General features: G+C 40.8%; 1 protein-coding gene across 6 annotated transcripts in view; it reads left to right on the top strand.

Annotated features, from left to right (window-relative positions):
- The window catches only part of LOC134543047 (myeloid leukemia factor), a 26,832-nt gene extending 2,257 nt beyond the window's left edge, over positions 1-24,575 (top strand). Inside the window, exons 1-7 of one of the 6 annotated variants that reach the window (XM_063387754.1) lie at positions 3,961-4,169; positions 6,577-6,775; positions 7,798-7,881; positions 8,658-8,859; positions 9,407-9,542; positions 15,012-15,071; positions 21,992-24,575. In XM_063387754.1, coding sequence (XP_063243824.1) covers positions 4,114-4,169; positions 6,577-6,775; positions 7,798-7,881; positions 8,658-8,859; positions 9,407-9,542; positions 15,012-15,071; positions 21,992-22,136 — 882 coding nt within the window. In that variant the 5' untranslated portion in view covers positions 3,961-4,113 and the 3' untranslated portion in view covers positions 22,137-24,575. Of the gene's footprint in view, positions 1-3,960; positions 4,170-6,576; positions 6,776-7,797; positions 7,882-8,657; positions 8,860-9,406; positions 9,543-15,011; positions 15,072-18,865; positions 18,916-21,991 lie in introns of those variants that run through there. The other 5 variants (XM_063387756.1, XM_063387759.1, XM_063387758.1 and 2 more) reach the window with 5 other exon arrangements.

The raw sequence follows: 24,575 nt of genomic DNA, 5'->3' as shown, positions 1-24,575 counted from the left end.
TGTCATGCTTTGTAGTTAGTATCTTTAAAGTGAAATAAGGAATGGATAAGTGCACGAAAAAGACTTCATTTGTGTGGAATTTTTTTACGGAAAATAATGAGTTTGCTAATTGTAATTTGTGTAAACAAAAACTGAGTTATAAATCATCATCGACTAATCTGAAGAAACATTTGAAACGTAAACATTGATATAGTATGCTCACTAATGTACGTATCTGTTTTTTTTTATTTTTAATTTTTGATAAAATCGTAATCTTTTAATGTATGAAAACACTAGTTACTAATTGTTTTCGGAAAAAAAAAGTCCATATGTTGATTACATCTGTTATTAGTGTCAACTGAGAATTTATTTGCATTTTCATAGCTGTTAGGTGCACAAATATAAATATTATATCTTGTATTAATGTACTTTTTAATATTAAAATTTCATTAGTTTTATTATTGAACGAGACTGTGCATGCACTGAGCGTACTTTGATGTGGGACAGTAACCAAACGACTCGTAACAATTTCGCTTTGCGCCTCTCCTTCAACGCCTTACCCTGTGCTTCCTCCCCTATATTATTTCCCTTCTTTATCCCTTATTCGTCGTTCCTGCTCCCTCCCCTTTCACAAGCTCCGCCCAAGTGACCGTCATCTGCGATCGGGTTCTGCGCACATTGGCCGTGGTGTTGTTCCAGGCCAATTCTGAACTGATACTAAAGTACTTGATACTTTTCAAGTGTACTCGTTTGACATTCCTGATACAGGCGCGTATCAGTGACAAAGTATCAGGTTGATACTTTTCGACCCACCTCTAGCTTAGACCTTTGAGCTCAGTACACTTAGTATTTTATGATCACTACAAATTTTTGACCTCTCCATTTCTCACCGGTATTGCCGATATATTACACTAAACTATACGCATGGGCCTGTTCGTCTTACAAACTCTGGCTGAGGTGCCGATGAGAAATAACAGTCTTACCTCGTTTAGAGTAAAATTTCAATCCGGATTGAACCTGGAGTGGAGTGAACTCGGAGTGAATGTGTAACGAACATAGACTGACGAAATGCGTTTATGGTAAATATCACAATCCTTATTGAAATGTAAACAAGATCGAAGTTGGAGTCAACATGGACTGATAATTTTGTGGTGCGATTATTACGTCCAACAATAACTCTACTTCCATCTCTGTCCACAGATTCCTCTGCTCTTTATTTGCTATTTTCACAAATTATGCCTGAAATGCAACGAGACCAATAACAAACAATGCAATATGACGGCGGCTTGCTCGTGCATATTTTCTTTTCACTCCAGTCCGTGTTTAAAGTAAAATCTCTATCCGGATTCTTCAGTCCAGTCCACCTCAACAAGTGGAGTGGATTATCTCACTACACTCCAACTTTAGTCCACAACAAAGTGTTTTAAGTTAAATTTCAATCTATATTCCGCAGTCCACTCCAAGTTGAATCCGGAATGAAATTTTAGTATAAACGCCATATATGCAACAAGAGGGAACACGGGCGGTCGGCCTCAAAATTATTTTAACATCGTACATTTTAAACAAATATACAAAATCAAAGTATATTAAATATTGATTACAGTCTTTTGCGGAGTTAAAATTTTAACACCAGTACATAATATATATTGCAAAAAAAATTTGGTTGGCATATTTAGAAATTATTTATCTAATTTACGTGGTGGGATGGAAAGGCAAGAGAAAGTGATGAAAGTGTGGGGTAGAGCAGGTAGAGTAGAGGCGGAGGCATTCTTAATGGCAGAGTTTCACAGGTGGATAAAGATTCAGGGGTTATATGATAAATGGGTGGCCTTCAGAAACATACAGGTGTGGATAGTGGAGTTTTTTGTAATGGAAAAAAGAATCGAAAAAGGGGACGATTCTTTGTACTATAGGGACGATATAAGGGCCATTAAGTGGTGATTCAGGAGGCTGTATGCTAGGGCCATGTAGCTAGGAGGGGAAGGGCTAGAAGCAGAGATGTAGGAGTTGGGGAAGGAACTGGGGAAATTAGAAAGGAGGCAAATGATGCCTACATGGAAAGGCTGAAGGATAAAAGTGGTAGGGGGAATTGGGCAGATCTGTATCACTATGTCAGAAGTGTAAAGGGGGTGGAGGGGCTACAAGTAATGAGTGTGAGAGACAGGCAGGAGTGTGGGGTTTGGGGGATCTGGAAATGACGAAATTAGTACAGGAGCAATACCTGTCTGTTTTTTTAGAGGGAGAGATATGGCATGGAGCACATGGTGAGAAGCCAAGGGGAGAGAGAAACATGGAAATAAAGATAGAGGAGGTGATAAGGGAGTTGGGTAGGTTAAAAGGGAAGAAGGTGGCTAGTCCCGATGGGACAGGAAACAGGCACTTCAAATTAGGAAGGAGGTCTGTAGATTCTTGCAAGTACTATACACATAGTCACTGAAGGAAGGACAGCTGCCAAGACAATGGAAGGAGGCAGTGGTGGTGCATATTTTCAAGAGAGGTGAATATAAGGCAAACCAAAAAATTATGGGCCTGTCAGCCTAACGTCGAGTACAGGTGAGGTGATGGAAAAACTGATATTGAGGTATATGGTAGATCCAATTGGAGAGCTGGAATGGATGGATGAAAGGCAACCTGGCTTTAGGAAGGGTTTCTCCTGTGAGACACAGATGGCTGGACTGCTGGAGAGCTTGGTGGAGGCACTGGATGAGGGAAAACTTGTAGATACAATCTTTATTGATTTTGAGAAGGCGTTCGATAGGGTGCCACACAAGAAGATGATAGTCTGATAGAGGACAGTGGACGGATGAATTGGACAGGGAACTTCCTGATGGATAGGAAACAGAGAGTGAAAGTAGGAATTGAATGGCCTGAAGAGGGGGACATGACATCAGGGGTACCGCATGGGAGAATTATGGGGCCCCTGCTGTTCTGGATCATAATGAACAATATTGGGGAGGAATTGGATAGCAAAACTGAGTCTGTTCGCTGATGACTGTGTGATCTATGAAACTGAGGTGGAAGTGACACAACTGTAAGAAGACTTGAAGAAGCTGGAAGTTTGGTCGAGTGCAAATGGAATAGGGATAAATACTTAACAACAAAACGAAAGTGGTCATATTCACAAGGAGAATAAAGGTTGTTAAGCAAAAATATAGTTGGAAGGGGCAAGAGATTCAGGAGGTAGAGGAATACAAGTACCTGGGAGTAACTCTACAGAATGACGTAAGTTGGGGAAAGTAGGTGTAATGGGTGGTAAAGAAGGGGAGGAGTGGGCTGGGGCTGATTACTAGGACACTGAAGGCGACAGAAAGGGGAGTAAAGGAGAAGTCGTATTCAATGTTGTTGAGGTCAATGCTTGAATATGCAGTGGAAATTTAGGACCCATACCTAGGGATAGAAATTAATGAACTGGAAAGGGTGTAAAATAAAGTGGCTAGATTTGCGATGGGTATTCGGTGGAGGAGGTAAGGGGTGAAAAGTGAAACGCATAGGCCATCTGTGATGATGAAGGAGCTGGGTAGGGACAAACCACACAGAAGGAGGAAAATAGAGAGACTGTTGAAATTTTTTAGGGTTACCAAGGGTCTAGAGTGGCTGGGGGATATTGGGAGTCAGGTTGAACAAAGTGGTGTATAGAGGGAGAATGGATAATGGGTGGAAGATTCAGAGAGAGTGGAGAAGAACGGAAAGAGGAAGGCAGGTATTTCTGGTGAGGTCAAGCCAAGAGTAGGATAGGAATGAGGGAAAATACTGGATGTGAGAAAAGGAAAGGACTTGTGGAAGATGCTTTAGAAATTAGGTAAGATGGGTGGAATCCTTGCCCCTGGGCGGAAACCTAAGCGTTAGTGTATCAATCAATCATATCGTTAAAATGATTTGAACACCTATAACCTCAATATCAAATATGGCTGCCTTGGATGTTGTTCAAGTTTTATCACTCTATCTGAATTGCAATTGTTGCCTTCAGCGCTGCAGTGTCAGTTTTACACACTAAACACTGAATCATCATTTTGTAAAATAGAATGCTAAATATGATTAGTACGGTAGCTTTGGTCTAATGTTGATTTAACATTCTAGAAAACGAGACGAAATTGTTATTGAAACACTTTAAGAAATTGTCATTTCTGTTCGAAAATGTCATTGTTTGGGCATTTTGGTTTAATGGACGACGAGAATGATCCATTTTTTGGGTGAGAAAACTTCATTTTCAAAAATAAATTATTTTGTTTTCATATTTGTTAAGGGAATGTAATGTTAATTTATTGTTTGTTTTTTTGTTGTTATCTTGTGTTTATTATACATTATTTTCATCAAAAGGTTTTCACTTTGATAGTTAGAAATACGTATGCTATGTGAATCATAAACGTCATATGAACATGAACTTGATTTGTGTATTTCGTCAATGGAATGTGCATCTATAAAATTTCATTACATTGAAACGTGTTTTTTGACACAAGCCCAGTGGAAAGCATTCCCATCCTGATCTGTACCTAGGAATTCGGTAATACGTAGTATATTTTGATTCTGTGGTAAATTGAAGTATAGATTGGGACGTGTGCAGTGGTTTACAGTTGTTTGCAGTGTCGTTTAAGAGAGATAGTTTATTTTTTGGGTGGCTGAGAGAAAAATTGATAGAAGTTGCAGAAAACACGTGATTAAAGCATAAGGAATAGGGGTCAAACGCGGTGGCAAGGAGCTATGACTTCTTAAGGTATGTTGCAGGTGGGTGTAAGAAAGCATGGAGGGGAAAAGAGCAGGGAGTGAAATGTATTGGTGTGGAGTTATATTCACAAAATGTGAAGGAATCAGTAGAGCTGAGTACAAGGAGTTGGGATAGGATACGGAGTACAAGAGTTGGGAGAGGATAACTGGCAAGTGGAATTGTAGGAAATGATATGGTGAGGAGATAGAGAGGGAGGAGGCAGACAAGGGAAACAAAGAGGAAAAGGAGGACGAAAGAATAGGCTTGTAGCCTGGTATGGGGGAGTATGAGGGAGTAGTGAAAACCAGCTGGGGGGAGTTTTGACTAAAAAGTCAAACTATAGGTGAGAGGATTAGAATTTCCCACTTACCATTCTATTCCCTCTGGAGATGCATTAATGCTCAACGGGAGCCACGCCCGCATCATACTAAAAGATTACCTAGTAAAAAAAAAATAACGCTAATATCAACCAAGAAATAAATAAGATGGGAATCACTCCCGGACTCCCATCGGATTGCATCTCGTAATTAAGTCGGCTGGTGGCCGTGAGGCTCATTAGCGAAAGGGTTTGCGGGCCAGAAGCACCAGAAAGACGAATCAGTCATCCCTTTAGCTGCTTGTAGTTAAAACTCGCGGTAGGAGCCCGGAGGCCTAGGAAGTGGGGGAACTGGCATCTGATTGGCTGGAGGTTGCGGTCGAGAGATTGCTCTGACGACCAAAGATAGAAAATTAGAGTTGGCTGGTAGCCTAACTTAATGGGCATCAGAGGTACCATGTTGCGCTCTGAAAGCAACGCGCTCTGTCGGAAAGGGGGGGAAACAGACTCTGGGTTAGTTCTCAGAACTCCCGCGAGAGGGAGGGCGTAGTTGGCTAGCGTGAGCTTGGTGCTTATATGGCGGCGGCCGCTAGAGGCCTCGCTACTCGCCGAACTAAAGTATAGTAGTAGCCACAAGATGGTGAAGGTGAACCTTGATTTCGATCCCCTGAGAGCCGAGGTTAAGGCCCGGTCAGTGCTCTTGGTGAAGTTCTTGTTCAGGCTGGAGGGGGATGGCAAGTGGACTAGCAGGTCGGAAACCCCAGAAAGGATCGTGACGAGAGTTGCTCACCTCAGGCCAGCTCTCGGAACGGAGCTGCCCTGGGGGCACGCTGAGGAAGGCACTAAGAAGCACAAAGTTAGACAAAGTTACAAGAAGTGGTTGTGTCCCGAGTCAGGAAGAAAATGAGACTAGCTGCTTGCACCATAAAGAGTTTGCAAACTCTCAGTTTAGGCGCTGGGGACCTCTCGAAGAACCTGGTGGTAAAAGATTTAATGGGAGAGAACAATAAAATAACTAAGTTTAAATTCTATGTCAAAATTAAATGTGAAATAAAATTTTAGGTGAAAAATAAACCGGTGCTGAAAATCCCAAAATTGCGGCACAATCTGCACGAGAAGGTAAAGGAGGAAAGACTAAAGATATTGCAGGTTGAAAGAGACAGAGATAGGGAAAGACGGCAGAAACGTTTGGAACTTGAGAAAATATTGAGCTTGTTGGAGGAAAGGGGACTAACTACAGATGGGTTGTACTGCAAGGCGTATAGGTCTTGGGAAAGACGGGGTGAGCAACTTGGGAAGGGGAGTGGGGGGCCAGAGATGTAAGAGGATAGTGAATCAGAACTGAGGGGTAGGGATCATGGTTGGGGGGGGGGGGGGGGCTAAAAAAGGGGAGGAGGGAAAGCGACAGGGCAGGAGTAGAGGAGATGAGTAGGGATGAATCTGAGTTAGTGTGAAGAAGTAAATGAGGGGGGGGGGGGGGGGGGGTAGACAAATGGGTGAGGGCCTTGCAGCGAGAGTGTGTTGTAGGGGATTTTTGTGAGAATGTGTGTCGGGGGCTTGCAACGAGGGTGTGTTGTAGGGGCCACCTGCGACACATGAACAACTTCATGAGCTCGATGATGGGTGACCCATTCAGCATGATGAGCTCCATGGGGCTGGGCTTCCCGGCGCTGGGCAGCTCCGTCATGCCGGCCGCGCAGAGGCGCCAGCAAGGGGGCGGTGGGTCCCATCTCCTGCCCATCGGCTTCCCCAGCATGGGCGGCATGATGCAGAGCTTCGTGAGTACTTTGCACTACCTGCGCGGCATCATTTGTTCGTCCGTAGGTTAGCTTCAGTTTCATAACTTAACATGCTTTTCTAATCTATTTGGTTGGGTAGTATGTAATCTTACAAATTACATTGCTGTTAAACATAACCTATATCTTTAGAATAAGTTATGTTATGTAACTCTGTGACTATGAAGTTTGGTTATCAGGGTTAACTCACGCATTAAAAAAAAATTCGCAAAACTCAACTGAGTCTCTTGTGTCCGGTCGTGGGAGATTTCACCCCCCCCCCCCCCCCCCCCCCTCCTTTCTCCCCTGGACTGTTCCTTTTTTTTTTTCCTTCTCTCATATTGCTACATGTCCATCTTATTAAATGTTTCGAACAGTAAAATTTATGTCCTTGTGCTACCTAATATTTTATAGGCCCAACTTTGATATTCAAGTCCAAGCTCCATGCGTGTATTACCTAAGTCCTGAATTTATTTCGAGTGATGGTATATAACAAATTACTAGTTTTTTTTGTTTTACTGGTGATGATTTATGAGTAATTGTTAGGTACTTATGAACTGTTATTTTTAGCAGTCGTTAATTTTTTAAGCTGGTACAGTAACTCAAAGCAGTGATGTTATCATATTGTAATGAAAAGTAGCTAAAAAAAAAGTGTAACATACTAATATATCCTGTATAAAAATATTTTAGTACAGTTTGAAAATGAATTAAGCCTAAACCAGCAAAAGCTAGTCATACACAAAACTATGGCCGTGCAAAATTATGGAAACTGAAAGTTACCAAGTCAAAGCAAAAAAAAAAAAATTCTGTAAATAACCTAACTAGCTGAAATATAGTTAACAATTTAAAGAGAAGAACTCTAAATTAGAACAAATAAAAATACGTAGCAAGACTTTGCCGCAATTATTGCTACTGTAATTGAGAAGGTAATAATCCTAATATTGTAACCTCGTTGGTCACCATACGTAAAATTTTCACACCTGCTGGCGACATAAGGCAACGCAATGTTGTCTGTGGTGTTGCAGGGGCCACTGGGAGGGGCCAACTGCCACACCTTCAGCCAGAACACCGTCATGACGATGACCAGCGGGCCGGACGGCCGCCCCCAGGTGAGTCCTTCCGTCACGCTCGCAGTCTGCCCGGGATTTGAGTGTGTTTTGTGCAGTGGGCTGCACAGTCCCTTAGGAACCCACTGAAAGATGTTGTACTTTTAAACCGGTAGTCCACATTTTGAAAAGTCAGGGTAGTTGGAATTGGTCAGCGACTGCATTCTTCTTCGGGGCGGCTGCTTTCGATGAAAGCACTACGGCGAGTGCCCAACGACTCTTATGTCGAGTGAGTCCATCAGCGGGGCTTATGTACTCGTCCAGATGGCCAGCCAGGCCACCCGGAATATTCTGTCCCTGATAGCAGCAACTGCCCGCCTGCCGGGATGCCATCGTAACCGGAAACAGATGGAGCAACCTTTTTTTTTTATTTATTTTTTTTTATTTCCCCTTGCAGGTCGTACGGACTGTAGGCTTCCTCGCGGACATGCAAGTATCACGGGGTGCCTCTCCACACGAATGTCTTAAGGGATTGATCTTTCTTTTATTTGTTAACCCAGCACGGGCGTGGGTACGGATACGCCGTATACGCGAAACAGGAGAGGTGTTAGAGATCCAGCTACCCTCTCCACACGAATGTCTAAGGGATTGCTCCTCCTTTTATTTGCTAACCCAGCCCTCTTAGCCGTTAGGCTGAAAGATCTGTAGACGAGACGGCTCCCGCGGGACTGTGCGCTCAGGGCACAACACACCTGCCCGCCGTGTCGCAGTCCGGCCATGACTGACCCCCCACGCACGAGTCGGGAAGTGCCTGGCAGTAGCGTGGCGTGTGCGCGCAGGTGTTCCAGGCCTCGTCGTCCACCCGCACGGCCCCCGGCGGCGTCAAGGAGACCAAGAAGACGCTGTGCGACTCTCGCACGGGCACCAAGAAGATGGCCATCGGCCACCACATCGGGGAGCGCGCGCACATCATGGAGCGCGAGCAGAACCTGGTGTCGGGGGAGCGCGACGAGCGCGAGGAGCTCATCAACCTGGACGAGGGTGCGTGCCTCGCGTTGCCTCGCCGCCTCGCCCATGGGCGTCGCAACCGGGACACGTCCCCCCCAATAATAAAAGTCTTCAATTTCGTCCCCCCCCCCCCCCCCCCCCAATAATATATTTAATTTCGTAGTTATATTAAATATATGATTTCTGTGATGCATGATGCATAGCATTTTTAATTCGGTCTTTGTGTAAAATCAAAATCAGGTCCGATACCGAATACAGATATGTTAACTGTGTTTTTACAGATTTGTTCTCTGAAAATATTTTTTAGAAAAAATAAATTATATATTGCAACCAACTATAATTAGAATATTTTGGAAAGAAACATGCCTAAAAACCACCTTTTTGCACCTACAAACCTCAAATTTTTTTGGGGGAGGACCCCTGGACCCCCCGCTTTTATTTTCTTCCAGGGGATGGATATTCCTCAACCACTAAATCAATTGAAGTCCCCCCCAAAAAGATACATCCTTGCGACGCCCATGCCTTGCCTCGGAGCGACTCGTCTCTGGCTGGATGGTGAAGGAGGGCTGTTGTTGTCCAGATGAGGCCGAGGCGTTCAACCAGGAGTTTGAGCACAAGTCTCGGCAGTACGTGCGCGGGGCGCTCACGGCCGGCGGAGGGGGGAGGCTGCCCCGACAGCGCGACCTGCCGGCCCTGCCGGCCCTTCCTCCCGCCAGGTTGGTTCAAGCGTTGCGTCGTCGCGATCCCACGCTGGTAGCATAACTACTTCGTCCTACACTTGTTGCTTGTAGCGGAAAATGGAATGTAATTCAACATTAATGAGACTAGGGTTCTTGAGGCTGGGAAAAAACCAGGAAAAATTGGGGGAAAAAACACCGAAAACTTGGTTTTTTTCATCAGTACACAAATTTTATGGAAAAATTGGAAAAAGTAAAAATTTACATGAATAAATAGATAGATATAAAAACCCTTTACTTTCACATTGATGAAAATGATTTATAGCAACATGGTTACATAGTGCTCAGCATTGTTTCTTAATATATTATAAGTACACTTTTAAAAAGACTGAATATATAAATGAACATGTACATACAATTCCTGTAGTAGGCACTCAAGACAGTAGGTAGGTTAGGCCCTAGGCATTATATTACCTGTGGCTGTATCTCTAGATCCAATTCTGATCACTCTGAGTCTGACTCTGAAATGTTTGATTCCTCCTCCTGACTTGTCCATCTGCAACATGTTCTGGTTGACAGGCACATGATGAATGACAATGTACATTAGGACACGACCTCGGCCTAGGAGTATTTTCTTTAAATTGTAAGTTCCTTCTGATGGACACTAGCTTCTGTACCTTACCTGCAGTCAGGCGATTTCTAGTTTTAAAATGAATTGGAGCAGACTGAGACCAATTTCGTTCACAGGCTGTAGATGAAGGTGGTAATGACAATAATCGTGCTGCCATGTGAGATAGAGGTTGTGTAGTGCACAAACCCTGCCACCATATGACTGGTGTAAGATGTTTTGCTGTGCTCCATATAGCATCTTGTGACCAAAATCCTGTTGTCCTGAATTCAACAAGATTTGATAATAAAGAAGTTACATCTAGTCCAAGATTCGGTGTTAGTTTGGTGATGAAATCTATGGCGGACAGCACTTCATCATCATCTAGAATAACTTCTTTGTATCTTGGATCGAGCAAGTTTGCAGCACAGTGTATAGGCTTCAGAATGAAGTATTTGCGTTTTTGCAGTACTTAGGCTTCTTCGCTTTTCGTCAAGGTTGATGCTGCAGATGAAGATATTACTTCTTTACATAACTCAGAGATGAAATGTGGAACATCAGACAGAAATGCACTGTCTGATTCAGACTTTGTTAGAGCTGTCACAATTGGTTTTAGGAGGGACAAACTTGTTGTAATTTGTTTCCAAAATATATCGTTATCAACGAAAAATATTAAAAATACAAATGTATACTGTAATATACTTACTTCTTTTAATTTCCAAACAGAAAGTAAACAATCTTGCTGCTGTAGGCCCAACACTTACAACAATGTCTCAACTCTCACAAGTGATTGTCTTATAAAGAAGTTTGGCCAACTGCCAACAAACAAAACTCAAAACTACTAAATTTCCTTTAATAAAAACATAATAGCCTAATTAAATATTTATAACAATAAAAGTAGATTCAATAATTAATAATATTTAATAAGTTAAATTTGAATTTATAATTTTTTTTTCCAGTTTTTCCAATTTTTCGGAAAAATTGGTTTTTTTCTTGGTTTTTTATCTAGTTTTTTCCTGGACTCAATTTTTCCAGAAATTTTAGAACCCTAAATGACTTATTAAAAGGTGCTTTGTTTTGAAAGATAACATTTTGTTTACTATTGCAATTATATCGTTATGATAAAAAAATACTGTTACTACACCCAAGTAGATGGATTTATAGTGGAGCCCGCCACCAACACATACCTAGGTGGCCTTAATTGGTTTTTTGACACTCTAAAAAAAGTTTCATTAAATAACAAAGATTACAAGTTCACGAGGGATTTTCGCTTTATAGGCACAGCTCCAAAGAGGAATAGCACACTAGGAAAAGGTCCTTATATGTTCCAGATGTGGTCAGTGATGATAGGGAAGTTAATATATTAAAACACTTTGTTTATTCAAATGAAGTTAAAGAGGCAAGAGAATTTTCTCATATTCTGTTAAGTCTGCCATTTGGATAGTGTGCTAATAAGTGCCCAATAGTATTTCTTTGAAGTGCAAAATGTGAACATAATTGAATAGGCTGTATGGGCTCTAATAGACATGGAATCAATACCAGAGTATGTGTATTGTAATTAGTTTGTCATCTTGCAACATAATCATATGAAACTGGGAAACTAAATAAATGTTAGGCACACAGGAAAACAGGAAGAACACTAGGAAATTGACGAGTTGGAGGTTGGTAGCCCTGCTCTCGAGTCCAAGATGGCGAAGAGGCAGCCCATGCCATTGGGCGTGTACTCATGATGTGTATTGCCAGTGATTACTTGTTGCACAGTACAGGAATACACATGACATAAAGATGTAGTAATTTTTAACATTTCAGTAGTGACATTTTATTATTTGTGGTTTTTCTGTTAGTTTAGAATTGAAGTGTTGCATGCTAAGAGTTGTTGAGGACGTGAAGTAGTGTAGCACTGGCAGTTTCAAAAAGAGCTTTGCGACTTCAAGGCAATATGTGTGTGGACGGATTGATGAACATATGTAATTACACGTTGTAACGTTAACTGTGGCAGATTTTACGAAGGTTTTTAATTGTTTTTGTCACACAGAGGAGCATCTCCAGTTAGGCTTCACCTAGCCAGGAGTGTTTTTGTATTTGTGAGGCGGGATGATAATTGCGATGCGTGCTGATGCTTCCTGTGTGGTTTCACCTCAGAGCACAAAGATCTTAACTAACATGCAGTCTTTTCATAGGACAACTATGGCGGAGAAAAGAAGATAAATGTGTAATTCATGTCCCTTGAGTGCTTTCAAGTATTTTCAACGGGGAGTTTCTGCCTGAAAATTAAGCCTAAAAAAAAAAAACAAGTTTTGGGCATTTTTTACTCTACTGAAAATACAATTTAAAAACTCATCTTCCCTTAGCGTATTCTTAGATGCTTTTCGTAAACGGATCCCACTCTGATATCTTGAGCAGTTATCAAATTGCGTGGTTTTCTCTGAAGCTTTACACACTGTGTGTGTGCCCGGGTAAGCAGGTCTTTTTAACTGCCACGCTTGCCGTTTCAATGGTAGAACAACATATCGCCATCAAAGATCAGTTAGAAAGGATAACCCGGTCCATCCCATATCCACCACATACAGACGGAACACGTCAGCCATTAACACTGGAAGTACTAGTGTTCTCTATCGCTTGGCTTGGAATTCAAACTGTCTCATCTTGGAACATGAAAATATACCAAATAGATCCTTACCTCTTACAATAATAATAAGATACGGTAGAACTCATTACATTCATCTTATAGAATTATTATATGCCTTGTTATAACCATTATATGTAAAATTATTCACAAAGTGAATGTTATCAAACTATGTAAGTTGTCATATATGTACTGATTTGTATCAAAAAGCAAATTCAAGGAGGGTTTAAAAAAATATATATATATTTCTGTGATATCAGAGTGGAAAATATTTTTGAAGTTTTTATTTTTACTTAGTTAATTCTGATTCTAGTGTTAAGATTAAATTTAATAAATTATTGGCTGGTATAAAGAGGGTTTCACTGTGAGCTTAAAAATTGTTTAATTCTTTTGGGTAAACTAATACTCGTATTTTCCTTTAAAGTTGTAAAGTTACTTTTGGAACAGTATATAGTGGTGAAAAGCATGTTTATGTTTTAATTTAATTATTAATATGCTTATTATTATGGAAACACTTTTAACAATAAAAGTATACAGTATGATTCATGTAAACCTTTACTATGTGAGATGCTGATTAAGACTTGACAACAACCAATCATTTCAAGGTGAAATCAAGTCTAAACAGAACAGTAACCACAGGAGATTCATGTATTATAGTAAATTTTTTAAATGGCCCCCATTTGAGTATAGACGTAATGGCACCCACTTTCATTTATGCATTCAAGTTGATGTTTGTGATAAAATTTGCAATGTTCTCTCTGAGTTGTGCAAGATCATGCCGGAGCCACGGGTTATTTGAGATTGCGAGATCACCGTAGCAGCTGCGTGTGAGGAGGACAAGTTCCGTCAACTGTACGTCATTGAGTTAATCTACGGTTCTGAGAAGATTCTTCCGTTTGCCCGGGAGTTCAAAGTTTCACCAAATAGTAAAAGGGTTGACATTCCTGGACATGGCAGCAGTGTTTGTGGAGAATGCTGAGACTGTAGCCCAGTATCGCTGTTTCGGAACGTGCGTCTGACTTCTCGGCAGTCGGAGCGTGAAACCATTAGCAACAGTGCAAGTCGCTGCCCAACATGCACTCTGTTGCTGCACTTCTGATCGATGTTTTCCCTGTTTCGCCCAAAAGCAAATCATTGGACTCCAGCTTTCTTAACTAACTGTTAGTTGGAACATTCATCATACTGAAGTCTGTCAAAAAAGTCAGTTTTATTTTAAAATGGAGAATTATTCAAACTAGCACAGTGCGTTACAAATTCCGGGCACTAGGTTGCAATGATCTTAACTTTTCTTTGCTGGCGACTAACATCTGCCAAGATACCAACATATCACTATACAGTGGTTTTAAAAACATCAGCTTTTTTTATTATTATTATCATCAAAAATTCTTGTTGAACAGAAATGGCTGGGTCCAGGAAACCGCGATGGTAACTAAACTAGTGTGCGTGTATTTAATATGTGGTGTGCTGCACATCGTGAGCTCATAGATAATTAAAGTTCTTCGTATGGATGTGTTGTCGGTAACCCCTGTGTCAGACCCACTCACAGCGAATGCATCTGTGTGCCCAAATGCTGGGCAACATTGCATATTGCATTGCACTGGCACTGTACTGTTTTACTTGTCCGCTACACGAGGTGGATAAATAATCTAACCTAGCGAAAGTAATTTTGTCTGGTTCCTAAACTTTGTGAGATTTTGTAGAGGCCTGACTTGTATGTTTTTACCAAAACAAACAAATCGCTACGCGCATGTTTCACAATAACAGCTGATAATTAACGTCAGCATCAGCTGGGAAAAACTGTGTCGAAGGTCACCAACTCCCATGAATCACCGCACGATTCCCAAAGAGAGATTATTTTAATCTTGTCATTCTAATGGTAAAGTTTATATTCTTTATTAATATACGTATATGTGTGTGTAGATTAAGTTTGAGATTACACTGATTCTGCATGCAATTTTTTTTAAGGTATGTTTCAATAATTTTCCGTTACAATTTATTTTGCTGTTTCCTCTGCAAGTGTAATTGTCTGGCACTCGGTCATGCGGTCAATGTCATTGCGACCTGCACTTTGTTGTTCCTCGTCGGAGCTTGTCGGAGTGTGAGCGGGTCACCGTGCTTCCTGCCAGCACCTGTCGAAGGTCCTCGGTCCTCGGTCGTTCCCCCGGGACCACCCTCCGAGACCGGCGCAGGTGCAGGGAAGCACGGTGTTCCTGCGGACACGCCGTGCATGTGGCTGTGCCGTTGTCTATGTGGCAGTGTGCTTGTTGTTTGCCAGTAGTGGACGTGTGAGGGCGCGGGATACGCACCGGAGCCCTGCGGCCGTCTCCTCTCACAGGTGAGTTGCCTGCCTTTCCGCTGCTCGGCATCCCCGCATTTTAGTTTCCTCACGAACCTTCGAGGATTGTCGTGATGCTTTAATATTCTTCACTTTATCACCTGACTTCATTACGTGTGCACTAAAAATCAGTTGCATCCCGCATTTTAGTTTCTTCACAAACCTTTGAGGATTGTCGTGAAGCTTTAATATCCTTCACTTTATCACCTGACTTCATTACGTGTGCACTAAAAATAAGTTTTCTGTTGTCTCTAATGGCTTAGAGGGAGAGGGTGTTTTGGATCTGCATTAATTTTCAATCAAAATTACTAACTTCCCTTATGTGTTTATTAAATCATTTTACTTGTAATTTCTGCTTAATAGTTTGTACTGGAACACATTTAGCACCTTAGCATCCTCAGCTTTGTATGATTTTGTTGTGTGTGAATATATTCTAATGTAAATATTTCTACGAAATAATTTTTTTGTTTAATTCAGAGCTTTGCAATCCAACACATCTGGATCCCTGGATTTTCAATCATCAGTGTAGTTTTAAAGGGAAGACCGCAGATAATCCGTTAAGTTAATGCACTTGAAATACTTAGGTCTATTAAATCTCCTCCTGGGTCTGTTTTGGCTAATTAAATCCTCCGCAAGTGGATGTTGCCTTCTCACACGACATCACTGAGTCGCTGAAGATAATGTTTTGACCTTGTTTCGCGATGAACCACTGACCGACCGAACGCATTGCTGGAAACGGGCCTCAACACTTGAACATCACGAAGGTGGTTAATAGCTGTTTGTGTAGTCTTTACCGACATGCATGTTTTGCACCGTGGCCCAAGTACTAGTTGATGCCTATTTGGCCGTGGCAATTTTCTTGAAAGGTGGTGCTTTAACAATTTTTCTAGCACCGTCAACCCTTTGTGTTATGAAACTGTCAGTTTTATTCAGTTACTGGTAATGACATATAAAGAAAGGTCTTTTTATTCTGTAAAAGTATGTTGGAGAAACACCCTTGGTAAAGGGGCACTATTCCTGCTGCATTTTCTCTCACCTCTCCATCATGTGCATGCCTACTCGCTCCAATTATAATGTCTGCGATGTTAAATTTTTACTAGCTGTCCTGTCGGTACTCACTAAATTGTTATACTGTGCATATTGCTGTAAGTATTGTGAATACTTACATTTTTAATTTATATATATATTCCTGTGATTCATAAGTTTATTAAATATCTTGTATTTTTATCTGTTTCCATGTATCTAATAGTGTAATGTAAGCGACCCAGCCTTATTCAGAGCTGTGTTAGTTCTGCATTAAAACACAGTTTCATAATTTAGTCTTCATTTCCAAGTAGCCATAATATCTACATCTTAGCATTGATTTTCCTTGAATTTGCAAGTAAAACTTATAATTTTTACAATAAAAGGGGATTTCATTTGAAGCATTGGAGCTGAGAAGACGTATTCCCTGTGTGGGGTGGTCTCTATCCCACGCAGAAGCCAAGGAAGAGTTTGCAGCTTCTGCGATTTGTAGCTCGTTTAGCTCAGGCAGTTTAGCAGCTAGGATGAGCTTCTGTCGGACAGACGAAGGGTGTTCATTGCTGAACTTTCGCATCAGCCGACACTCGTCTTCCCAGTGTTGCTGCCCTACCTTTATTTCGCCTCATTGGCCATCTCGGGAGAGATAGTCTTAAACTGAACGTTTTCAGCTTCCCAGAGGTGCTGTCATCGCCATCGTCCCAGTTCTGGATCATTGCTAGTCTGGCTTGCATTCTTCTCGTTCACAGGACAACTAATAGATTTGAACAGTGATTGTAACATTATATGGCATAGAAATGAGATAAAGGTGTAACGCAAAGTCCCTTGAGTGGTTTTAAGAATCTGTACCGGTGGTTTTACACATAAAAATGACTCTTGAAATTACGCCTTTTATCATTTAACCCTTCTAAAAATAAAATTTAAAAAACTTAATTCAAAATCAAAAGTTCTTTTTGGCTGTCAGCAAATTCTTAAATGCTTTTCGTGAACAGACCCCACTCGGATATGTTGAGTAGTTTTGAAATTGCGTTGTTTTTCCTGAAGCTCTGCGCACCGCGTGTGTGCCCGGGCAGGCGGGGCCCGTAACGTTCCACAACCAACCGTCCGTTGTGCTGTACGCCAGACTGCTGGTTGCTAGTGTGTTTGACTAACTACACGTCTGCTTCCTGCGTGTCTCCTGCTTCCCGTGGAGTGCTTGAACATGATACTTAACAGCTCTGATAGCATGTCGTCTTCTCAGGCACTGTAGCGATGCCTAGATGTGCTCCTGTTTGTGCCTGGAACGTTGCAGAGTTGTATTTTTTGCACAAAAACCTCTTGATTCAGCATTTCTTTTGTGTCGTTAAATTTAAACTCTGCAAGCAAGCATGTATACTCGTGAATGTTAAAAGTTTTGATTTATAGTTTTCTTATTTTAATTTATTTTCAAAAGTTTATTTCTATCATAAACTCATCAGAGTGTTTTCAAGTTTTGCTTGCAGGTTGTAAACTTGATATAACATTACTAGTGAATTTACAGGTTGTCATTTAATTTTGCTCATTAAATTGCTGGAGTGAGACATTTAAGAATATAAAATACAGTAGTGGTTAACTTGATGAGGGTATACAAGACAGGCTGTGATAATCCGAAAAAATGAGAGTTTTTTTCTTTTTGATTACTGCTTTTCTGGATAAGTATTTTTATTGTTTTCTATTTCAGAGAAGTATGTTAGCATAGTGTATAACCCACTCATTCGAATGTTGTTTGGAAAATATACAGCTCTCTTTAAAATGAAAAAAAAAAAGTTAGGGACTTAAGTTACGTTACATGGAATGCTAATGTAATTTGTGCCAATGCAATTATTTAGATGCACTGTAAAGTGTGTGGTGGTGGTAGTGGTAATTTGAAACTGTGAAGATTCCTCATCCTAGTGAAGATCCCTGGCTTACGTGGCTATTGTCTGAAGTTTCTTCGCTTGTGGGATTTAGTCACACCTAGAGTGAAGTTTCTGTCATCATTGCGGACGCCATCATTAGGTCAGCATCCTACTGAGGGTCCGAGATATCCTCTTGCCTTTACATACTGTTGCTTGTGTTTCGTGATTAGCTTCATCTGCGGGCTAATCAGAGGCTTCTGACTGAAACGTCGGTGGAACCTTCGTCCATGATGTGTCTTAATCCCACAAGGCAAGAAACTTCATGCCCCGTCCAATTTCTGAGTAACTAATTATATAAACTGCAAGCAGATGTATGAAGCTAACTATAGTGGTTAGATTGTAAAATGATTATTATATTTTAAAAAAAGATGAAGATTAAATATAGCAATTTTTTTTTAATACACGTGTATAACTATGAAACAGTAAAGGCAGTTCAACATAACCTCTATTCTGATGTAAAGGAGTAGAAACACATGATAAAAAAATTATCTGTAAATATTCACTGTTAATTCTTTCTTACTTGCATTCCCTGTTGTGATTTTTACTCGACACTGAGAGAACATATTCGCAACCCTTTCACTTCCGTCGTCACCACCAGATTCTAATGGAGCGTAGCTCACGGCAAGAAATGTGTGCCCTGGCGGTCTCTGTTGGCCAGCTAGTCCGCACGGAAAATCAGCATATCGCGGTCCTGCTGTGCTGTGAGTGTTGAGGGCTGAGCTCTGCTCGGACACAGACTGAGAGCGACCATCCCTGTAGTCACTAGCGCGGCTAGCGACGTCACGCGTGTGGGTGCTGTGTGTTGTTGTCACGCCAGGGGTGCTTCACGGACTGTGACGTGTGTTTGTCACTTTCTAGGTACAACCGCAAATATTGGTAGTCAGGTTAAGTTGGCAAGTGGGGAAGGGCGCACTATGTAAGTAGCTGTTCAAGTTTTCTTTGGTAGTTGTTAGTAGTGTACGTTTTAATGCGAGTGTGTGTGTGTGTGTGTGTACATGTGTATGTGTGTGTTTGTGTAGCATGGCGGGTTGTGTCCCGCCTAATATTTATTTCTGCTGACTTTGGTAGTTCAACTAGAAGTAGTTGAGGAGCTACTGCTTGTAACTTTGGTGAATAAGTGTCAAGTGTAGTAGCTAACCCGTGTTTTAGGCAACTCGTAGAGAAGCTTCAAACAACTAAGTGGTAAAGGATTTTTTTTTTGTTTATCATTAACACCTGGGAAAAAGAAAATTTTGACTTAAATAGTGTTTACAGAAAGATATTATGAGCATCCGTTTAATAATAATAATAATGGGATGGTTGGGATGTGGGGCTTTGTAGCACTCTTCTACTCCTGAATGTCACTCCATGACAGAGGTTATGTTAATGTTGGTTGTTTTCGTGTTTTTTTTTTCTCCCCCCCCCCCCCCTCCCCACTGTTCTAACTTCACCTATTTTTTGTACCTGACCTCAGAAATTTTTGGAATCTATCATTGAAATAAAATCCCTGCCCGTGAACTGTGAATGGCAGTACAGCCATGTTGGCGGCATGTAAGGGAAGTGTCCGAGCCGAGCCAGGGGTGCTTCGCGGACGAGCTTCAGCCTCGTCGCTAACACACTTGCATGTTTGTTGTGGTCACTGCCAGCGTGTGGCACTCTGGTCCTCGAGTGTTGTCTGCATGCGTGCAGTGGTACCGACGAGGGTGTGGAGTCCACACGTTGGCAGTGGCAACTGTGCACTTGTCTGTATGTGTCGTTCCCATCGCAACTGTTGGTGGGCAGGTAACAAATTATAAATAAACATAAACACGTGTAAAAATTACTTGTTGAATTTAGTAAAAAATTTTAGATAAATTTTAATTAACAATGAAAAACAGTAAATATGTTGAATTTTCATTCTAATTTTTTTTTTATTAAATAATAAATAGTGTTATAATTTATCATCCAAATTAATTACAATTTATATGGGAATATAACTTCACTTGAAAAATAAACTTGAAAAAGTTTGTAAACATAATTTCTATCACTACATTTACAATAAATAATTTTTTTTTATTATATGGACCAGTATTCAATATCAATCAGACAATCACTAAATAATATAATTTATTTGTGTGTACCTTTTTTTCTTTCGTGGGAAAATTTTGTTGTGTGCTACACGCACATGGTAAAAATTCATTCTCATTATTTTCATAACGTGCCTGAAGAAGTATAACTTCAAAAATGAAAAGTACTCAGTTACTCTCTTTCTTGCTAATAAGTTTCAGGAACAGAAAGTCTGCTAGGTGGGGTGGGTGACGAAAGTGGTCGCGTGCGCCCCTGGTCACAGCAGATCCAGATGCGAATACAAACCTAATGCTGGCCTCGTGTCCAAGCACCCAGAAACCTTTCTGCCCAGCGCAACTCTTCCACTGACCGTTCTCTTTTGTCCCATGCTTAAAATGCTCTCTTAACACATGCCCTACAGAACCTGGCATGACGAGTCCAGGGTTTTCCCTTGTCTATGCAGGTTTTACCTGGGACTACCTCAACTAGTTGCTTAGATTGCAGTACAGAGCAAATGGCTTCCATTGTTGCCAGATTGATAACTAACACCTGGTTTAATATATTTGTTGATTTATATTAGACCTTAGAAATGTGTCTTCTGATAGTACTGTTGCAGTTGTATACATTATGAAAGAAAGAAAAATATCAATGCCAAAACCAGTTCTTGCTTCACGGGAGAAACTATTTGTAGCAGTTTGTAACTATTAATAACAAGGCATCAATTAAACATGTGCAGTAATCAGACAACCAATTTTTTTTTATATTAAAGGGTATAAAAATATTAAACCAAAATGTGCTTTCAGTTGTGTTTCCTTAGAAGTAAGAATTTAGTATCATGTAATGCCTTCGAAGAAATACAAAAAAAAATTACAAAACAATTTTTATGAAATAATATTTTTTTTAAGTAGATTTCAAATAAAAATTTCATATCTTGTGTTTAAAGCTGTGGTTCTCAATGCATCTTCGTATCTGGCATCCACCAAAACAAGCATGGCACTTATAGCAGATATTGCGTGACTGTTGGAAAAAGCACAATGCAGACTAAGAATGAGACGTACTACAGTCGAGAGTTAGGATAGGGGAGTGGCTGGCCTGAGGTGCACTTGCAAGGGACGGTTCAGGGTCAGGTCCCGTAGAAGCAGGTAGGTGCCCCTTTCAACGTCGTGAGATATCTCTCCTGAGTGGGCTCCAAGTAGAAGTGATTTTTCTGCTGTGATATTTTTAATGCTGGTCGGTTGTTGCACGGCAGTATATTTCGCCACACTCCGCCCCATGCTTTGCAAACAACACTGGTTGTCAGCTGACTGCCCACCTCGGGTGCACCGGCCAAACCGCTCTCTCTCTCTCTCTCTCTCGTCACCCTGGACTTGGTGCATCCTGACAGTTCAGAGGAAACCTTCGTGCTTCAAGCCCGCCAGACTGATGTTGCTCACCGTCTGTTTTCCTCGTGGTTGCGTATCGAATACTCAAACTACAACTTTTGACCCTGTATCGTGCCCTTCGCTCATGCTAAGGCAACATCAGTCAGCTTGTTAAGTAATGTAGTGGGTGGGAAAAATAAGTCCCACGTAACATTCAAGTAACCCTTCGCTCATGCTAAGGCAACATCTGTCAGCTCGTTAAATAATGTATTGGGGAGGGGGAAATAAGTCCAGCATAACATGCAACTAACTCTTCGCTCGTGCTAAGGCAACATCAGTCAGCTTGTTAAATAATTTAGTGTTGGGGGGGGGGGGGTGGGGGGTTTAAATAAGTCCAGCATAACATCCAAGTAACCCTTCGCCCATGCTAAGGCAACATCAGTCAGCTCGTTAAATAATGTAGTGTGGGGGAAAATAAGTCCCACGTAACATCCGAGTAGAGTAACCAAAGGGAGAGCTGGGAAGAGAAGAGTGCAAAGCTCTCGTTGGGTGGCGGTGCCAGTTGTATGTGCCGGTGTGTGCCGTGCCGTGCCCGCAGCAAGCTGGTGGAGCTGGACGAGGAAGCCGTGCGTGCCCGCAAGCGCGACCGCGAGCCGGAGACGGCCCAGCCGCACGAGGGCGGCCGTGTCAAGGTGATGAAGCGCAGCCCCGTCGTGGTGGACAGCGACAACAGCGACGGCTGAGACGCCCGTCTCCAGACTGTCTGTGCGTCTCGCCACTTCCTACTTGATCGTTTAAATGTAATGTGTCGATGTGGTCAGCTAGTAGTTCTGCAGTGTCACTATGGATTTTTATTGAATTCAAACCGTATTAGGCCAGTGTGTTTGCTATTGAACTTTACGTAAACAAGAATTGTTTGGTCTGGTAAAAAAATTTTATAATTTTTAGTTCATTACAGTTATTTGATTTCGGGTTATTAAAACAGTGGTTGAGTTTTTGTATGATTAGTTTATATTTTATAATTATTACATTTGTCAGGAGTCCTTGGTTGCAAGACACGGTCAGTGTTGTTTTTACTTCGAGTAAATGCTTTAAGGTAACACGAGGCTCCTGAACGTGACAGTTGTGTTGATTCACATCCAGGGTGGCTCTAAGCGTGGCCAGTAGAAATATGTTCTCCAGATTTACCATAAACATGTGGCTGAAAATAGACTAGGCACCCATTGCTTGCTGAAAATTACCTATGAGTAAAGTGAAAACAAAAAAATACATATATTAAAAATGTATAATTTTGGGAGTCAAATCCAGCCTAGACATAATAAAAAGCTAATAAATAAGCAATGTGAATTTCAGCCAATCACAGTTTCTTCTTGGGCATTGTAATAAAAGTGGGTATAAATTACATTGTAGTTGTCAGAATAATTGATATGCTGCCCTCAAATTACATAATTTCTACTGTTTATTTTTAGAAAAATGACCTATTTGTAATGGAAAGTTATGAAAATTCAAAAATCACAAAACAGAATTCTGTTAGATTTTTTAATTATGTAATTTTTCAAATCTCTGAGGGAAAAAAATGTCATTGTAATTAGGTTGATATGATATTTTCTAGGAGAGAGGTCAGGGTGTGTTGAACGTGTACAGTGCAGTAACTGGTCCGTCTGGTGTGCCTCCGCTGTGATGGCTGATGTGGCCAGCACAGGTTCTCTGGAGGCCTTCATGTGGACTCAGTGCGACAGTTCTGGACAACCAAAGTGGTGATAGTCATCAGGGGTGGATCCCCCCCCCCCCCCCCCCACCTCCTTCCCAAAAGCGTAAAATATGCACTTGACCCAAACTACTACTTTTTTCACATTCCCCACATACACCCAGAAGTCAATCCTGGATCCGCTACTGATGGTCATCAGAACTACTGGAATAGCAAGTAGAAAGGAAAATTCGTGTTTTGTCAAATATCATGGAAAAAAATATATTAAAATGGCAAAAATATATATCTAAAAAAATATAATATATAATGCAGAAAAATTAGCGAATGATCTCACATTTGTAGCCCCTCTTCAAATTAAATTTTGTAGTTGGTATTTTTCCATTAGGTGGCTGGGCATTTATAAATTTAATACTAATGTATCCTCTAGAAAACGCCTTCCTGCCGAAACTATTTGTAATCATTAAGCAATAGTAAATAGTTAGGGGTTTTAATAGAATGAAGCAGAACTCTTGTAGTTTTCAAGAAAATCCACTGTAGTCAAGAGTAAAGTGGAAATAATCATATTTTTCTTGTGAAAAATATGGTTATTTCCACTTAGCTGAAAAGGCCTCCAGATCAAACACCTTAGTGACCATGACTTACAATTATTTTTCCTTTTTAATCATTTGTGTTCGTAAATTAAAGTCAACTTGTAAAGAAATATTTACATAAACTGGTTTATTTATTAATTTTTTTAAAGGAATGTCCATAAAAAGGGTTTAGCATGATATGTTTTCAAAAACTTGCTTTATACATATTACTCTGTGTTTATTTTTGGTACAGCGATGAGTTAAATAATTTAATTTGACAACCTTGACGTGGTGAACTGAGGTGACTAATTGAGCATGGAGAAAATTTCTCGACATTCTAAGTTGCCTTTTCAGTAAGTAGCATTGAATCAGGAAATATATCATGAAGAGCGTGCAGAAATTTGTGAATTGCCTGGTTAGTTGACAGACGAATGTCTGGAGGACATATGGACGAATGCAACGGGCTATTGTAATGCCGGCTTAGAAATAGCTTCTAAACTTATTATTTTCTACCAAAACCGTTCTTTTCTCCAAACGCTTTAGAAAACACTACACATATTCTATTTAAAAAAAAAAAAAACATTTAGAACAATTGTAAAATGGAAGTTCCTGTTAAAGAGTTTTAAGTTTCATGTGAAGATTGAGTTGATGGCCCTTGGACGAGAACCAATGAAGTGTGGTGAAGTTAGGCCCGTATGGTGAGTCCCAGCACTAGCGGCACCAGACAGCTGACTGCGCGGCTTCCACTGTTGGTCACTATTTTGTATTTATCATTTTATTCGAGTTGCTACCATGGTATTTTATTTTGTAGCAGTAGCTGAGATCTTACGAATTTCATGTGTTTGCAATACAAATGTATAATTTTGTTGTGCAAGTAGTTGGGAATAAATAAAATCCAAGAGTTA

Source organism: Bacillus rossius, assembly GCF_032445375.1.
Source record: "Bacillus rossius redtenbacheri isolate Brsri chromosome 9 unlocalized genomic scaffold, Brsri_v3 Brsri_v3_scf9_2, whole genome shotgun sequence".
NCBI classification, from domain to species: Eukaryota; Metazoa; Arthropoda; class Insecta; order Phasmatodea; family Bacillidae; genus Bacillus; species Bacillus rossius.
Note: the sequence above shows the minus strand (reverse complement) of the source record. Positions and strands in the feature narration are given on the sequence as shown.